Source organism: Apteryx rowi, unplaced genomic scaffold, assembly GCF_003343035.1.
Source record: "Apteryx rowi isolate R43461 unplaced genomic scaffold, aptRow1 scaffold_49, whole genome shotgun sequence".
In the NCBI taxonomy this organism is placed as follows: Eukaryota; Metazoa; Chordata; class Aves; order Apterygiformes; family Apterygidae; genus Apteryx; species Apteryx rowi.
Window position 1 is genome coordinate 625,857 of NW_020450749.1, and position 13,050 is coordinate 638,906.

General features: G+C 37.8%; 1 protein-coding gene across 1 annotated transcript in view; it reads left to right on the forward strand.

Moving 5' to 3' along the window:
- Positions 1 to 13,050, forward strand: part of OTOG (otogelin) — a 106,656-nt gene that overhangs the window by 19,174 nt on the left and 74,432 nt on the right. The window contains exons 13-18 of the mRNA XM_026078980.1: positions 5,462 to 5,594; positions 6,622 to 6,799; positions 8,521 to 8,645; positions 10,120 to 10,332; positions 11,797 to 11,962; positions 12,431 to 12,505. Coding sequence (XP_025934765.1) covers positions 5,462 to 5,594; positions 6,622 to 6,799; positions 8,521 to 8,645; positions 10,120 to 10,332; positions 11,797 to 11,962; positions 12,431 to 12,505 — 890 coding nt within the window. The remainder of the gene's footprint in view (positions 1 to 5,461; positions 5,595 to 6,621; positions 6,800 to 8,520; positions 8,646 to 10,119; positions 10,333 to 11,796; positions 11,963 to 12,430; positions 12,506 to 13,050) is intronic.

Below are 13,050 nucleotides of genomic sequence, written 5' to 3' on the forward strand. Positions count from 1 at the left end.
TTTGGTCTCTAGACTAAAGAAATGTGCATTTCTAATAAGTCCTGCTATTACATTAGTGATTGCATTCATTCTTCTCTGTGGCTTATATTGTTAATGCACTTCAGGTTTCCTTGGGAAGAAGAATGCTCATATAAATGTAAGCTTGTCAAGCCTCACTGTAGAAAGGCATATTTCAGTAAAGACCACCTCTAAGCAGAAGGAAGTGATTTGAAAGCATAATTGACAAGTTTAGTTTATTAGAATTGACGATTTATTTGCAGTCCAGAGAAGATAAGAGGCTGATTGCCTGAAGTCCCCTTCTCATCTTAGTGATAGAAGTTACATGGGAAGTAAGAAGAATAACTTAACTGGTTGGAGACCAAATATATTTTCCATCTGGATGACCAGCAAGGAAATGCCCCAGGGTCCTGTGATGCCTAGCAAAAGTGTATCTGAACATCAGCTGAGGCAAGAGTGACTGGGCATAGGAGAAGTTACCACTACTGAAAAAGCTGATACCTGTATTGTGAATACAATTGCTTTTTTAGACTCTATCTCTTTGAGATAAAAAACATATAGTGGGGGCTGTGAAATAAGATCTTGATAAGAACGTGCACATTTTAAAAAGTTCAAGGTTTAGCTTCTGACTGCGTGATCCTTTGGGTTGGGAAGAACCTGATCGTACTACTTGCGTTTCCTACTCATACGAAAATTGAGACCTCTTCAATGCACTGTCTAACTGATAGTTACTACAGTTCCCACTTAAAGTGCACGTTCAGTTTAGCTTATTCAAATCTTAATGATTTTTACCTGACTTAATTTTGTGCTAACCTTGGGATCCTGAGAAGTTGCTTAAGTCAGTGTCATAGTCTAGAAGAAACACAAATAGAATAGCTGTGAAACAAAACAGAAACATAGGCACTACAAAATCTGTTACACCAACATAATTTTCTTCCCACTTTGCGGAGTCCATGAAGCTTGGGAAAGGTGGTTATGCATGGATGCTGTGTCCTGTACTATATAGCTGAAGATCAGCAAGATAGGATCTCCTGAGGAAACAGTGTTAATAGTTCATTTACCAAAGAAAAGTTGAGGCACTATTGACTACTTCCAGAAGCCCAGCCTTTCAGCCTGATGTGTTAAAAATTCCACCAACAGACAACAGAGGTCTTGAACAAGTATCTGCTATGATAATGTACAAGAGATGTATTGTACATCTCATTCACTCTTATGTTACAGAATGCTTATCCCCTGCCAAACAGACAGAAATTTGGATTTTCCTTTATTGATGCTTTAGGTGATGGTTCTGTTGGGGACAGTGACAGTCGAATTAGTTGTCATTCTGCAGCACTCCTGAGACTGCAAAGAACATTGCATTAGTTGTTGAATCTTCTTGATCCTGACTTTGGGACTTTACTTAATGTATCTCTTTGTCCAGGTGGGTTGTACGTGACAAAACAGCTTTTCCTGGCTTTTACTACTTATTGGGCTTCACACTTCACCTAGCCTTTAACTGAGTTAGCCAGGTCAGAGTCCCTTAAAGGTATAAACTTCTACAGACCTTTGAGCGAAGCATTCTGAAGATAACAGCCAGGTGGATGAAGAGAGGTTTATGTAGTGCATGTCAGGGTTAAGCTCTGTTAATTTAATTGTTGATATAAAAATGGTGAGAGTATAGCGAGAGCGGTTTGTGTGTACTGTAACACAAGGGTGTGGGGCTTCAAAGCAGGTATTCAGGCATCTAACAAGTGGCTGGTACCACTTGGCAGAGGAACTGCTTTATAGGTCTCTAGGCAACATCCAGTATATTCTTTCCATTTATAAAAATTAATGAATTGAAATGGTAAGCTAAAAGATCTGTAGTGCACAGTCTCATATTTCTCAGTGGTTTGAGAATTATTTGCTTTTTAAAATTTGTTTTTTGGTTTTTGTTTTTTTTTAACTGATCAGTCCCATCGCATTCAAGCAGATGAAAAAAAGGTAGAAAGAAAATACCTGAGGAGATTTTAGCTCTTTCAGTCACAAAGAAGCCAGTCATCTAGTGCCTTAGAGCTGGTGACATAAGCAGTCATCAGGCAACAACTGATTTCAAAATGATGTGAAATTTTGTTTAAGCACTTTTTGGAAGGAGAATCAGTCAAGTGATCAGCACAGCTTAACCTTATCTGAGTTTCAGATGACAGCCTCCCTGGCTTTGTAGTTTGTATGATGAGAAGGTCTTCTGAATATAGGAATTGTTGTTAAATGTCTAGTGAGAGAAATGGTCATTCCTGTGAAAACACCTGCTGAAAGTTGGCAGGGTCAGTGCTGTGAAAGAAACAGTTCATTGAAACATAAAATGATAGTCAGGCAGAATTTCTTTAGTTTCTGTGTGGAAAAAATAATAAAGCTTTTGTCAATATTGTGTGATTAAGGTATATACTATGGATGTTTGTCCTCTTGGCTCTAACCTGCTGTGTGTAAGAGTGGTACATTTTATTTTCATCTTCTTAAAAGGTAGACCAAATTCTGAATTTATATCAACTGTTACTGAATTATATACACAGATGCCCAATTTTCTAGTGAAGAGGCAAGACAACAAGATAAGCTACCAGGGTATGGTTTCAAAATGCAGACATCTGTCTTCACCATCAGTCCAGGAGAGCTGGCTGAGCTGACAAAATATCTTCATTATTTTTGTATTTTGCTCTTATTTTTAAATTTAGTTTTATTATTTCAATTTTTGATGAAAGATCACTGTTGCGTGATTATTTAGAGACAAGGAAATTCTGAATGTAGCCTGTATTCTTTGCATACCACTTTGTATATCTGTGTGTCCATGGACTGATATGGATGATCTGCTCTGTGCTAATACAGCATCTGTGTGTGAGCCGCATGGCAGTGTGCAGAGATCCTTGGAGCTCTGGTGCTTTGTTCTTAACAAGTGCAGCAAGATTTGCCTCATATTAGGCAAGTCCCAGTGGAAGTCAGCAAGAGTTGGATGGTTAAGACTGTAAATCTTTGAACTAAAAATCCTCGGTCAATGGGGCAGGAGAGGACGGCCTCCTGCACCTCTTCCGGACTGCTCTGGACCTCAGCTCAGGGCCTGATCCAATCAGTGAGACATTTCCTGCAGAAAGACCTAAGCCACTCTTTGACCCAGTGATTTTGAACATCCCTCTCTATGTTTTGATGTGTAAGACATTGAGACATGAGATGTGCAAGCAAGAATGAGAGTAAAATGAACGAATGCAATGAATCAACATTGACCAGACTCAGTTTTGTAATTGTTACTGAATACCTTTCAAGTGGGTGCGAGGTCTTGTAATGAAGAAACCTGAACAGAGCAAGACACAGCAATTGGGTGCTGCCCCCTTTTCTCTGTAGATGAGAGGGAGTAGACAAACTCTTGATTATTATTATTATATTTTTGGGGGGAGGGGTCCATCCTAAACACACCAAGCCAATACAGATAAGCTGGTGCCACAGAATATTAGTGCAAAGAGATTTAACTGAGTTATAGCAGAAGGGTCAGAAATTTAATTCCTTCCTGGAGCAAAGAGGAAGCAGCGGGTGGACCGTGTTTCTCATGTCTTTCAGGATGTAACGAAGTAAATTACAGGATGCTGAGGTGGTAGGACTCGAGATCTGTTAATCTATCTCTGTGCCTGATCCACCACAACTGAACACTTTTCTGTTCATAAAATTGAGCTATCAAATTCATTGTACTAAAAAAATCTGCTAGTCTTTTCTGATTAATAAGCAGCCTTTAATAATCATTCTTTTCCCAGTGGCATTAAAAGCCAAAGTACATTTAGTTGTTCAGAAAGGTGGAGTTCCTCGCCTGGAAACTCTGACAGCCACTGACTGGTGTTAATCGTATATCTGGCTAGTTGCCATGTTACTTAGTACAGGTGTATTTGTTACTGTGATATGCTGGAAACATTCAATATTCAATAGGCCTCACGCTCATGCTGCCTTCCACCTGCTTGGTGTGGTGTCTAGTTGAAGATCTCTACTGTAATATAAAACGTGCAGGAATACTAAGTAGCTTAAGGCTTCATTTAGGTACCAAGTTGTTTCAGGACTTGCTTTAGGATTTTTTTAAACTTGTCTGGAAGGCTTTTCTGTATGTTCATTGGCTTTGTTTCTTTGTGCTAAAGTTGATAAAATGTGGGCCGTGTAGGTTTTTCATGTCTCGCCTGAGTCCTGGGAATCGTCCATCTTTCAAAATCATTGCTGATGAGCCACTGGTTGCATGAGTACAGAACTGCTTCCTTTTCAGTATTTTTAGGTCAAAGTGTATGCATTCTGAAGTTAAAACAAATGGCTGAAGGTTTAAGAAACACTTTCTATCTATATATCAGCATAGACCCCAGCGTGTTGCTTAGAAACTTGAAAACAGTGTACCAAAATCAAAGAATGTAAAAAAAAATATCTAGCCTGATATAGTGTGTGTACTGTGGTGAACTTCAGTTTTGATGCAATCAGTTAATCTTAATTCAAGTTTTGATCTTTAAGCTGTTGTGAAATTTTCCTGTGCAGGCAGTGTAGTTTATTTCTGCTGTGAAACTATAGCAACTAAGTCTTGATACTTTGTTTTTAAATGCAAAGATCTGATAATCACAATGTGTTTTAAAAAAGAAGAAATCCAGTCTATCAATCAGCTGCTTTTGGTACTGGTGACAAGTGAGTGCCACTGAGTGGTTGGGGGTAGGTAGGTAGGTAGGTGAGGTTGATGTAGAACTTTTCTGGAGTGTGCTTCAGTCCTGCTGCCTGAAACGCAGTATTCCTTTCCAGGGTTTTCCTGTATGATTTGGCTGAGTTGTAGAGCTGAAATGGTGATAAGAGTAAGCAAGTCAAGCCACTTGGATGCTGTGATTATTTTATGCTGTTATGCTGCTGCCTTTCATCAGTATTCATCCAGGGAGTGACTCCAACTCCTCTCAGAAATAATGAACTTAAATGTTGTTTTATATAATGATTCACAAGAAGCCTCTGTCCTTCGTTATTGTTTGCATTAAAAAGAATTCTATATCTTAAATACATTTAAAAGAACCTAGGTTTATCAACACAGTTTAGGTTGAAGAGAGTTACAAATACAGGTTTTTTTTCTGTGTACTGCTGTGTGGAGGATGCAGCCTTATTTGGGAATATCAACTCGGCCTCAGGGAGTTTTGGATCAATGGGTCTCAGGAATTGCAGATGGCTTTGTGCTAAGCAATGTAAGAATTCTTTAAACTTCTCTTTCCAAATCCCACTTTTGAACTGTATTTGCATAACATGTTACAATTATAATTAAACACATATGTGAAATTATTCAAATTATTTACATTAACTAAACTCTAAAGCTATATATTTTGCAAGTGCACTTTGTGAGGAAGTTAGATGCAAATGAGAATGTTTAATTTCCCCCTTCATTATAATTTTACTTGCAGTCTAATTTACCATTCATCCTACTTTTAATATTTTTTTAAAATATTTGTTTTGCCCTTACTTGCAGAACCAAGATGGATCATGCATCCAATCAGTCAGTCTTATCCTTAAGCAGGACCCCAAGAGGCAAGTGACTCTGACTCATTCAGGAGATGTTTTGATATATGATCAGTACAAAATTAGCCTGCCTTATACAGATGGTAAGGAATAACATATATGCATCTAATATCTATCGAGCACTAAAACAATATTTTAATGGCATATACACATGTTGTGATATTGTCAGTATTGCTAAAATATTAAAGTTAAATGATGTATTGTTAGTATTAACATTGTTAATTTTTCAAGAAATACAAAATATGTTTCACAAATTAACTGCTGTTGGACCCTGTACTCTGATGTTAGGAGTTGTGCAGGAACTGTCTTGTGCTAATGTCTTTTATGTTAACGTTAAGTATGTTGTGTCTCTAACAAGCCCAAATACCATCCCTCACACTTACAAGGCTGGTTAGTTCTTTCCTGAGGTGAAATTCTTTTCTGTGGTGTTTCTTGACTGAATAATTTCTTTTCTCTTTTTTTATAAGCAACTCAAGTACATATAAGTGGAAGGGGCACTCTTGCTCCTTACAGATAAACTACAGATTTTCAGACAAAAGTTTTCTTTTTTTTCTTTTTCTTTTTTTTTTGTCTCAGTGAATTTTAAATCTCTCTTTGTCGGAAGATATTATCAAGTATCCACATATGAATAGGTGACAGAATTGTGTTCTGCAACAATCAATGTTAGCTTCAGTGGGGGCTTGATTTGCAAAAATGAATTTATTTGATGTCTGTGGGGACTTGGCTCTTTGGGAATTTCCTAAAAAGGGCTTTAATACAGGAAGTACATTGATACTCTTAGGATTTTGTTGTCTACAATAAATGCTCTGAAATAGTTGCTTTTAATTAATTGATTTGCTTTAATTAACCTTTATGAATCTCACAGTGATTGCTGGATGCATTTTTAAAAAGTTTGGTGACTATCGTAAGTTTCTTGTTTTCTTTTCTGAAGTCCCAATCACAGCGTAACCTCTTATGGAAAATCGACTGGGATGGATAGGGCCAGAATAGGGGAAAAAAGTGACTTATCTAAAATTCCTATATAACAAAATAGTGAAATGACTAGAAAGAAAATGCAAATTATAAGTAATTTTCCTTTGCCTTTCAACAATCTCTGTTCTTGCTTACCAGATTTATTTGAAATACGGAAACTCTCCTCTGTATTTCTCCAAGTAAAGGCATACATTGGATTACGGATACTGTATGACAGAGAAGGACTGAGGCTTTATCTTCAAGTTGATGGCCGGTGGAAGGATGATACTGTGGGCCTTTGTGGAACCTTCAATGGAAATACGGAGGATGATTTTTTGTATGAATAGCTGCAAGATTTCTTTGTTTGTATATACATATATCTACAGTTAGAACATAGATGAAGTATATGCTGAAGCTGAATAGATGGGTACCAAGAATGTTTCATCTTAATGTTTTGAGATAGTTGTGTCAATAGTAGTTTTTAGTTTGCTAGTAGAAAATCTAACTTCAATTACATGGCCTGTGTAAGGGACCTCCTATCTCCCTGCAAACTTTTTATCTCTCTCCAGCTCCTATTTTCTGCTACAAGTTCTAATGAGCTTTTGCTAACAGAGCCTCTTCTGTTCTGTGTCTGCACGCCAGCAATAGAAATGGGCTGTTGCCTGAGCTCTGCTCTGCTGTGATGCAGTGAAGGATGGTTAGAGCTGCCTGAGCATCACAGTCAAGCTTACTTGTTTCTGCCCAGCTTCTTTGTACCATATGTCCTGCAAATGCTAAATAACAAACTGGCTTCCAGAGGATGAAGCAGCCCAATGGACTTTGGAGAAGGAGAACATGAATTTGGAGTGTGAAAGAATATTTCTTTGAGCAGGAATAAAAAGGAGTTGGAGATCATCTGTCTCTCAAATCAACTGGAATATTTAAAATTAAAACTGATAGAAAAATGGGAAAACTGTCTATAATTATTCCTGATTAAAAAAAAAATCCTTACGTTTTAGAACAATTTCTTAATGATAAAAAGTATTAGTAGAATAATATTGTTATAACTAGACTAGAAAATGTACAGACTAGATCTCAAGTAGCAGAAGATAATTTTTATGTACAAAAACTACTTAAAATATTTCTTTTTGAAGCAAGTAGGCTTTGTAGTGTATTTTTGGTGACAGCCTTTGGGCCTGTTTTCAAGTAACTGAGAAGTTGCTTGGATAGTTGATATTTGTGAGAATAGCCCTTAGAAACTACAGTAACTTATGAACTGTGCTGAGAGATGACACAAACCATATTGTGTGAGCATCTCTACACTTATACAAAACTGCCTGCTCCACACTAGGTTTTGGAGACTTTCCATATGCAGTGGTGCGTTTTACAACCCCTCTCCCCTCCACCTGCAGCAGAAGTAATGCTACTGGTTGTGTGCTTAATGCTGTCTTTTCCGTAGAGTGTGACACCCCGTATTTAAGCACATAGTTTCCATCATTCTGCTTGTACAATATTAACTTGCCTTCTTATTTTGATCAAATCCTGTCTGTCTTTCAACTTCTGCTGCACCTGTGTTTGTCTGGGCCTCGGAGATACCAACTGGTCATGCAGTGTATCTCTGGACCTTGGCTTTTCTGCCCTCCTCTTTCTTCCAGGGACTAGAGAGCCTGGGAAGTGAGATGCCTGGGAACAGACAGGAAATTATAGGCAGAGGAGAGATGAAAATGGATCAGATATGATTTAGGGGGTAGAAGTATGGATAGAAAGAGTGCAGATTTTCAGGACAGCTATGCTCCTCCCTCATCCTCTCTTGTGAAAACAGAATTCGGTGGGTTTTGACACTTCCTTCCATACGAAGTATCTAATGGCTCTAGAGCACAGCTCTCTTTTCTGCGCTTGCCTGCAGGGAAAGAGAGGAGCCCTGAAACTTAATCTGGCAGCTAGTGCTTTAGGGAAGGATGCCAGAGAATATGGTGCAGTGGAAGGGAAGCTTGTATCAGCTGGAATGAAGGAGGTGATAGAACAGAGACCATTCTGTAAATTCACTGTTTTGTGACTGACTTCTCTTTTATAAAAAAGATCTCCAGCTGGAGTACCAGAAAGCACTCCACAGCTGTTTGGAAATGCCTGGAAAACTTTACCAGCGTGCATTCTTGTGCATGACAGTTCACAAATGGACCCATGTGATATTCATCTACAGGCAGGTGGGCAATGAGACTCCGTTGTTATTGACAATAGGATTTCTACTTATTACATCTCTGTTTTTCCCAGTTGGATCAGGAAAAATAACAGCTAGTCCTCTCCACTGAAAAAATGGATGCTTATCAGTAGCATTTGTTAATTTTGAGCCCTAACAAGCCATGTAGTGTACTATTTAAATATGTTTTGATATCTGAAATACCCTTTGAATACCTGCTTGAAATACCATTTTTTATTTCTTCTTGTTTGCAGTTACAGTATGCAAAGCTACATGCACTAATGTCTAATATAGTAGTGTGTCTAGTATTGGTAGTGCTGGTAGTTAAGATGGAGACTCATAAAAATATTGCAGTATTCATTTTTGAAAATATTGTAAAAATGAAACATTTTGATTTAGCTGCATGCTGTGGAGGAGAATCAGTAATATAAAGATACTTATGCTCTACTGTCTTCAGATTCAGCTGAAACAGTCCAATCAGGGGAGGATGCTAGTTGCTGATGCCATGAGGACCACAGCTAGTCAGTAAAGGCATCCTTTTATCATGATAAACTTTGTATGTAATCAGTTATATTCCTCTCACAGTTCATGCCACTTGCCCTCTTGGACTGTTCACGCTTCTGGGCATGGTAGAAGGGTGAAATGTTAATTAAGATTTTGCCCATAACTTCAGTGGTGTGAGGAAATCATCCCATGCCTTCTATTAGGAAACACTCAGAAGACATAGGATGATTTATGTGATGTGCTGCGCAGCGAGACTGTGTTCTTGGTAATATGTTTGGACATGGGTGTAGAGAAAACAGTGGCCAGTTTAGGAATTCAGAAATTCTGGGAAGGAAGTTTTGAAGTCCTGGTTTATCCATCTATCTCATTTTGTGGAAAATGCTAATGTAGCATATTGATTATTTTGACTGCTATTGCACAAGTATTTAATAGGTTCAGCATTAAGATATTCAGGTGGCTTTTGTGTTTGTAGTTCCTTGTGTAACTATTTGATACTGCTTTTGTTGTCCTCCTATCCAATAATATGGCCCCAAACTAGCAGCCGATGGTATGGTTGCAGCCCTGTGCAATGTGAAGCAATGGGTAGCAGCAGATTATTCTTTAAAATACTGATATATTGAGCTAGTACCGGGAACGACTTAAACTCAACAGGCATCTACTCCTTTATGTTTATGAAAGGCACTGGGTAGTGTCTGTCTTTTGCCTAACCCACATCCATGAGTCACTTTAAAGATAGGAGACTGTACCTAGGCACTGCCTGCCTGTTGTAAAGTTTACCAAATACTTTGAACTTGTTCTGGGAATAAATTTAAAGCTGTGAGCAGCTAACTGCTTCTCTGACCTTCCATGCAGTTCTACTGATATCAAAGGAAGTTATATACTACTGCCATATATCTTGCTGCGATCAGTTAGACTTTCTTTTCCAAGTCTTTTTAAACTTCCCCACTAAAACAGCATTTAATCTGTTATTTATATAGCATCTTATGCAGCGGAAGCTTGTAGCATCCTTACGAAAGACCTCTTTGCTCCCTGCTACCCCTATTTGAGTCCCATTCCCTATTTTGAGCAGTGCAGAAGAGACACTTGCAAATGTGGACAAGTTTGTTTTTGCTCTGCTCTGGCCCACTATGCTCATCACTGCCGAAGATTTGGAGTTGTGATAGATTTCAGAGGAAGTGTCCCAGATTGTGGTAAGTTGTCTTTCACTTCTTGTCTTACTAATTACTGTTTGAAGACTTTGGAATAACAATTAGAAAATAATTAATAGGTAGCATCCATTTAAATTTTATGAGGAGTGAATTAATCCTAGCACAATCTTCTATGTACAGGGCGAGATTCTTCCTTGCCAAATGTGTGTGTATATATATATAGTGCCTTGAATATCTCATCTTGTTCCTGTTGATATTATTCGTTAGCTGAGTAAATAAACTTCTTTTCTTTTTGCATGTAGACTTTAGGTTTCTTTTCTGTAACTGATTCTCTAAATGAGTCCTTAGTTGACTGAGATGAAAAATTAGACTAGTATATTTAACAACTTTAGCTGGATTATTGTCAACTTGCCCTCTGCCTGACAATCTCTAAGAGTTTATTCTCTTACTTTCAGTGACGCTGAAATACGAGAAAGTGCCTTATACACTGGTATTGCTGATATTTAATTTAAAATGAAAGGAACAAAATAGACAGTGTACAGATAGCCAAAGGTAACTTCTCTGTTACCTTCTCTGTAACTACACCTGACCAACAGAGGGTAGATAATGTTATTAAGTTCTTTAATTTGTGTGAAGTTTCAGTGATGCAAAAGATGTTGATGGGAGACAGTGTCCTCATGTACGTTTTAAAAACTACAGGATTGGGGAACCTATAAAACGCTCCTTAAAACCGTGTAACCTGATGTGTCAGTAGACTTGTTTTCATTAACAAGGCTGAAAATCTTTTCTAAAGAACATTTAGGAATTTCACATCTTATTGTAATTATCCATGTTTTAATGAATGATAAAGATTTTTGGGAAGTTGATCTACCTTATGTATCTCAAGTTTGCATATCTGTTTATTCCTGAAAAGGCTGCCTTGCTTGCAGCCATTCTGGCATGAATGGCAGTGTCCGTTGTTTCTGAATGGTTCAAACCATTTAATTTTCTTTTGCTTTTCTACAAGCAAATGTAGTTTAATGAGAATATATTAAAAAAGTCTTACTTGTAGGATTTGAAATAGGGCAATCGTTTTAATACTTCAAGAACTTCAAATCTGTTTTCTGAAGAAGTGTTTTATAGGATATATAAGAAAACTTAAGATAGTATTGCACAGCAGCTGCAAATTATGCACATTTTATCTATTGCTTTTAATATTTTCTTTAAGATGCTGTGTGCTTTGCAAAGCCCATGCACAAGAGCTGAGCATTTTCAGAGTTGGAGACAAAAAGCTCAAGCTGTTTGGTTTCCCCAGTGTAAATCTGGATTAACCACGCTGACTTCATTGTACTCATTATTACTGTGGATTTACATCTGTGTAGTTTACAGAGTGTAGTGCCAAGATGGCAATTTTAGTGGAATTTCATGTAATTGGGAATGAAAGAATAGAGAGATTTATCAGAAAACTTTTGGGAGGTACCAGAGTCTCTTGCACTGTAATTTGAGAGATTTGTTTCGTTTGGACAGCTCTTTCATGTGAAGACACAAAGGAGTACAGTACTTGTGTATCTACCTGTGGCAGAACCTGCCAAGCCTTGTCTGTGCCAGAGACGTGCAGCAGCGATTGTGTCGAAGGCTGTGCTTGTCCCTCTGGAATGTATTTGAATTCCAAGACTGAGAGATGTGTACAGAGGTAGGTAAAGCTGCGGTTCGGTACACATGCTCTCTCTTTTAGGCCACTGTACTTGCAAGTCAGCTTGAAAAATTAATAAACATGTAACCTATACGTATTATGCATCTGTAAACTTGGCTGGATTTTAGAATCGTACAGAACTGTATGTTGATCAAAAATAGTTCTTTATAGTACTTACACTCATCCTGCATCACTAAGGCTAGTTGTTACATACAGTCTGGTTTTAGCATATGAGGGATAGAAAAGGTGTCCGTTTTTGTGTGCAGCTTTTATTTTGTTACTGGTTTCACTTGGAATGTACTCAGATTATATGGCAATGTGTATCAGTAGTTATCCAGCTCAATTCCTTACATTTAAAAAAAAAAACTTGACTTTTGAATAGCAATTATTAATTGTCAATGGGAATTTTTTTCCTCCCTCAATTTGAGGTGTATAGTTCTATCTGTTACCTGTTTTCCTCTACTCCAGGAGTGAATGCCCTTGTTATTTTCAAGGAATTGACTATCCCCCTGGAGAAAATGTTATCACATCATTGGGCAAATGGTAAGTTACATAAGCTGTTTTGGGGGTTTTTTTTGTTGTTGTTTTTTTTTTTCATCTGTCTAATTGCTGTGTTGCGTGGATATTTTTGAGCTCTATTAAATCATTCTTGCTAGCCGGTTTGTGTGTGTGGTTTTTTTTTTTCCTCCCCCTCATTCCTCACTCCTTTCTTTTTCTGAAATGGAGAACAAACCTACATTGGTTTTCTATGCATCTTTGGGCAGAGCTTCTGTAAGACTTAGGTTTCAGATTTCTGTGTTTATAATCCAATATTCTGATATGCAAGTAGAAAGAAAAGCCTGTATTATGGTGATCCATACTAATGTGCAGCGCTCCAGAAAACACCACCTCCTTCCTGACTGTCCTTTCAGGTCTGTTTAACAAGAGCATCGTTGTCATTCTCAATCCCTGTACAAGATATGTTTTCCACTAATACAGTTTAGTGTTAAGGAGCAATGGAGCTTTATGAATGAAGAAACAGAACAGGAATAACGAAACTCCTGCCAAAGGTCAATGAGTCTCTCTGTTACTGTTACATTTAGCATTTG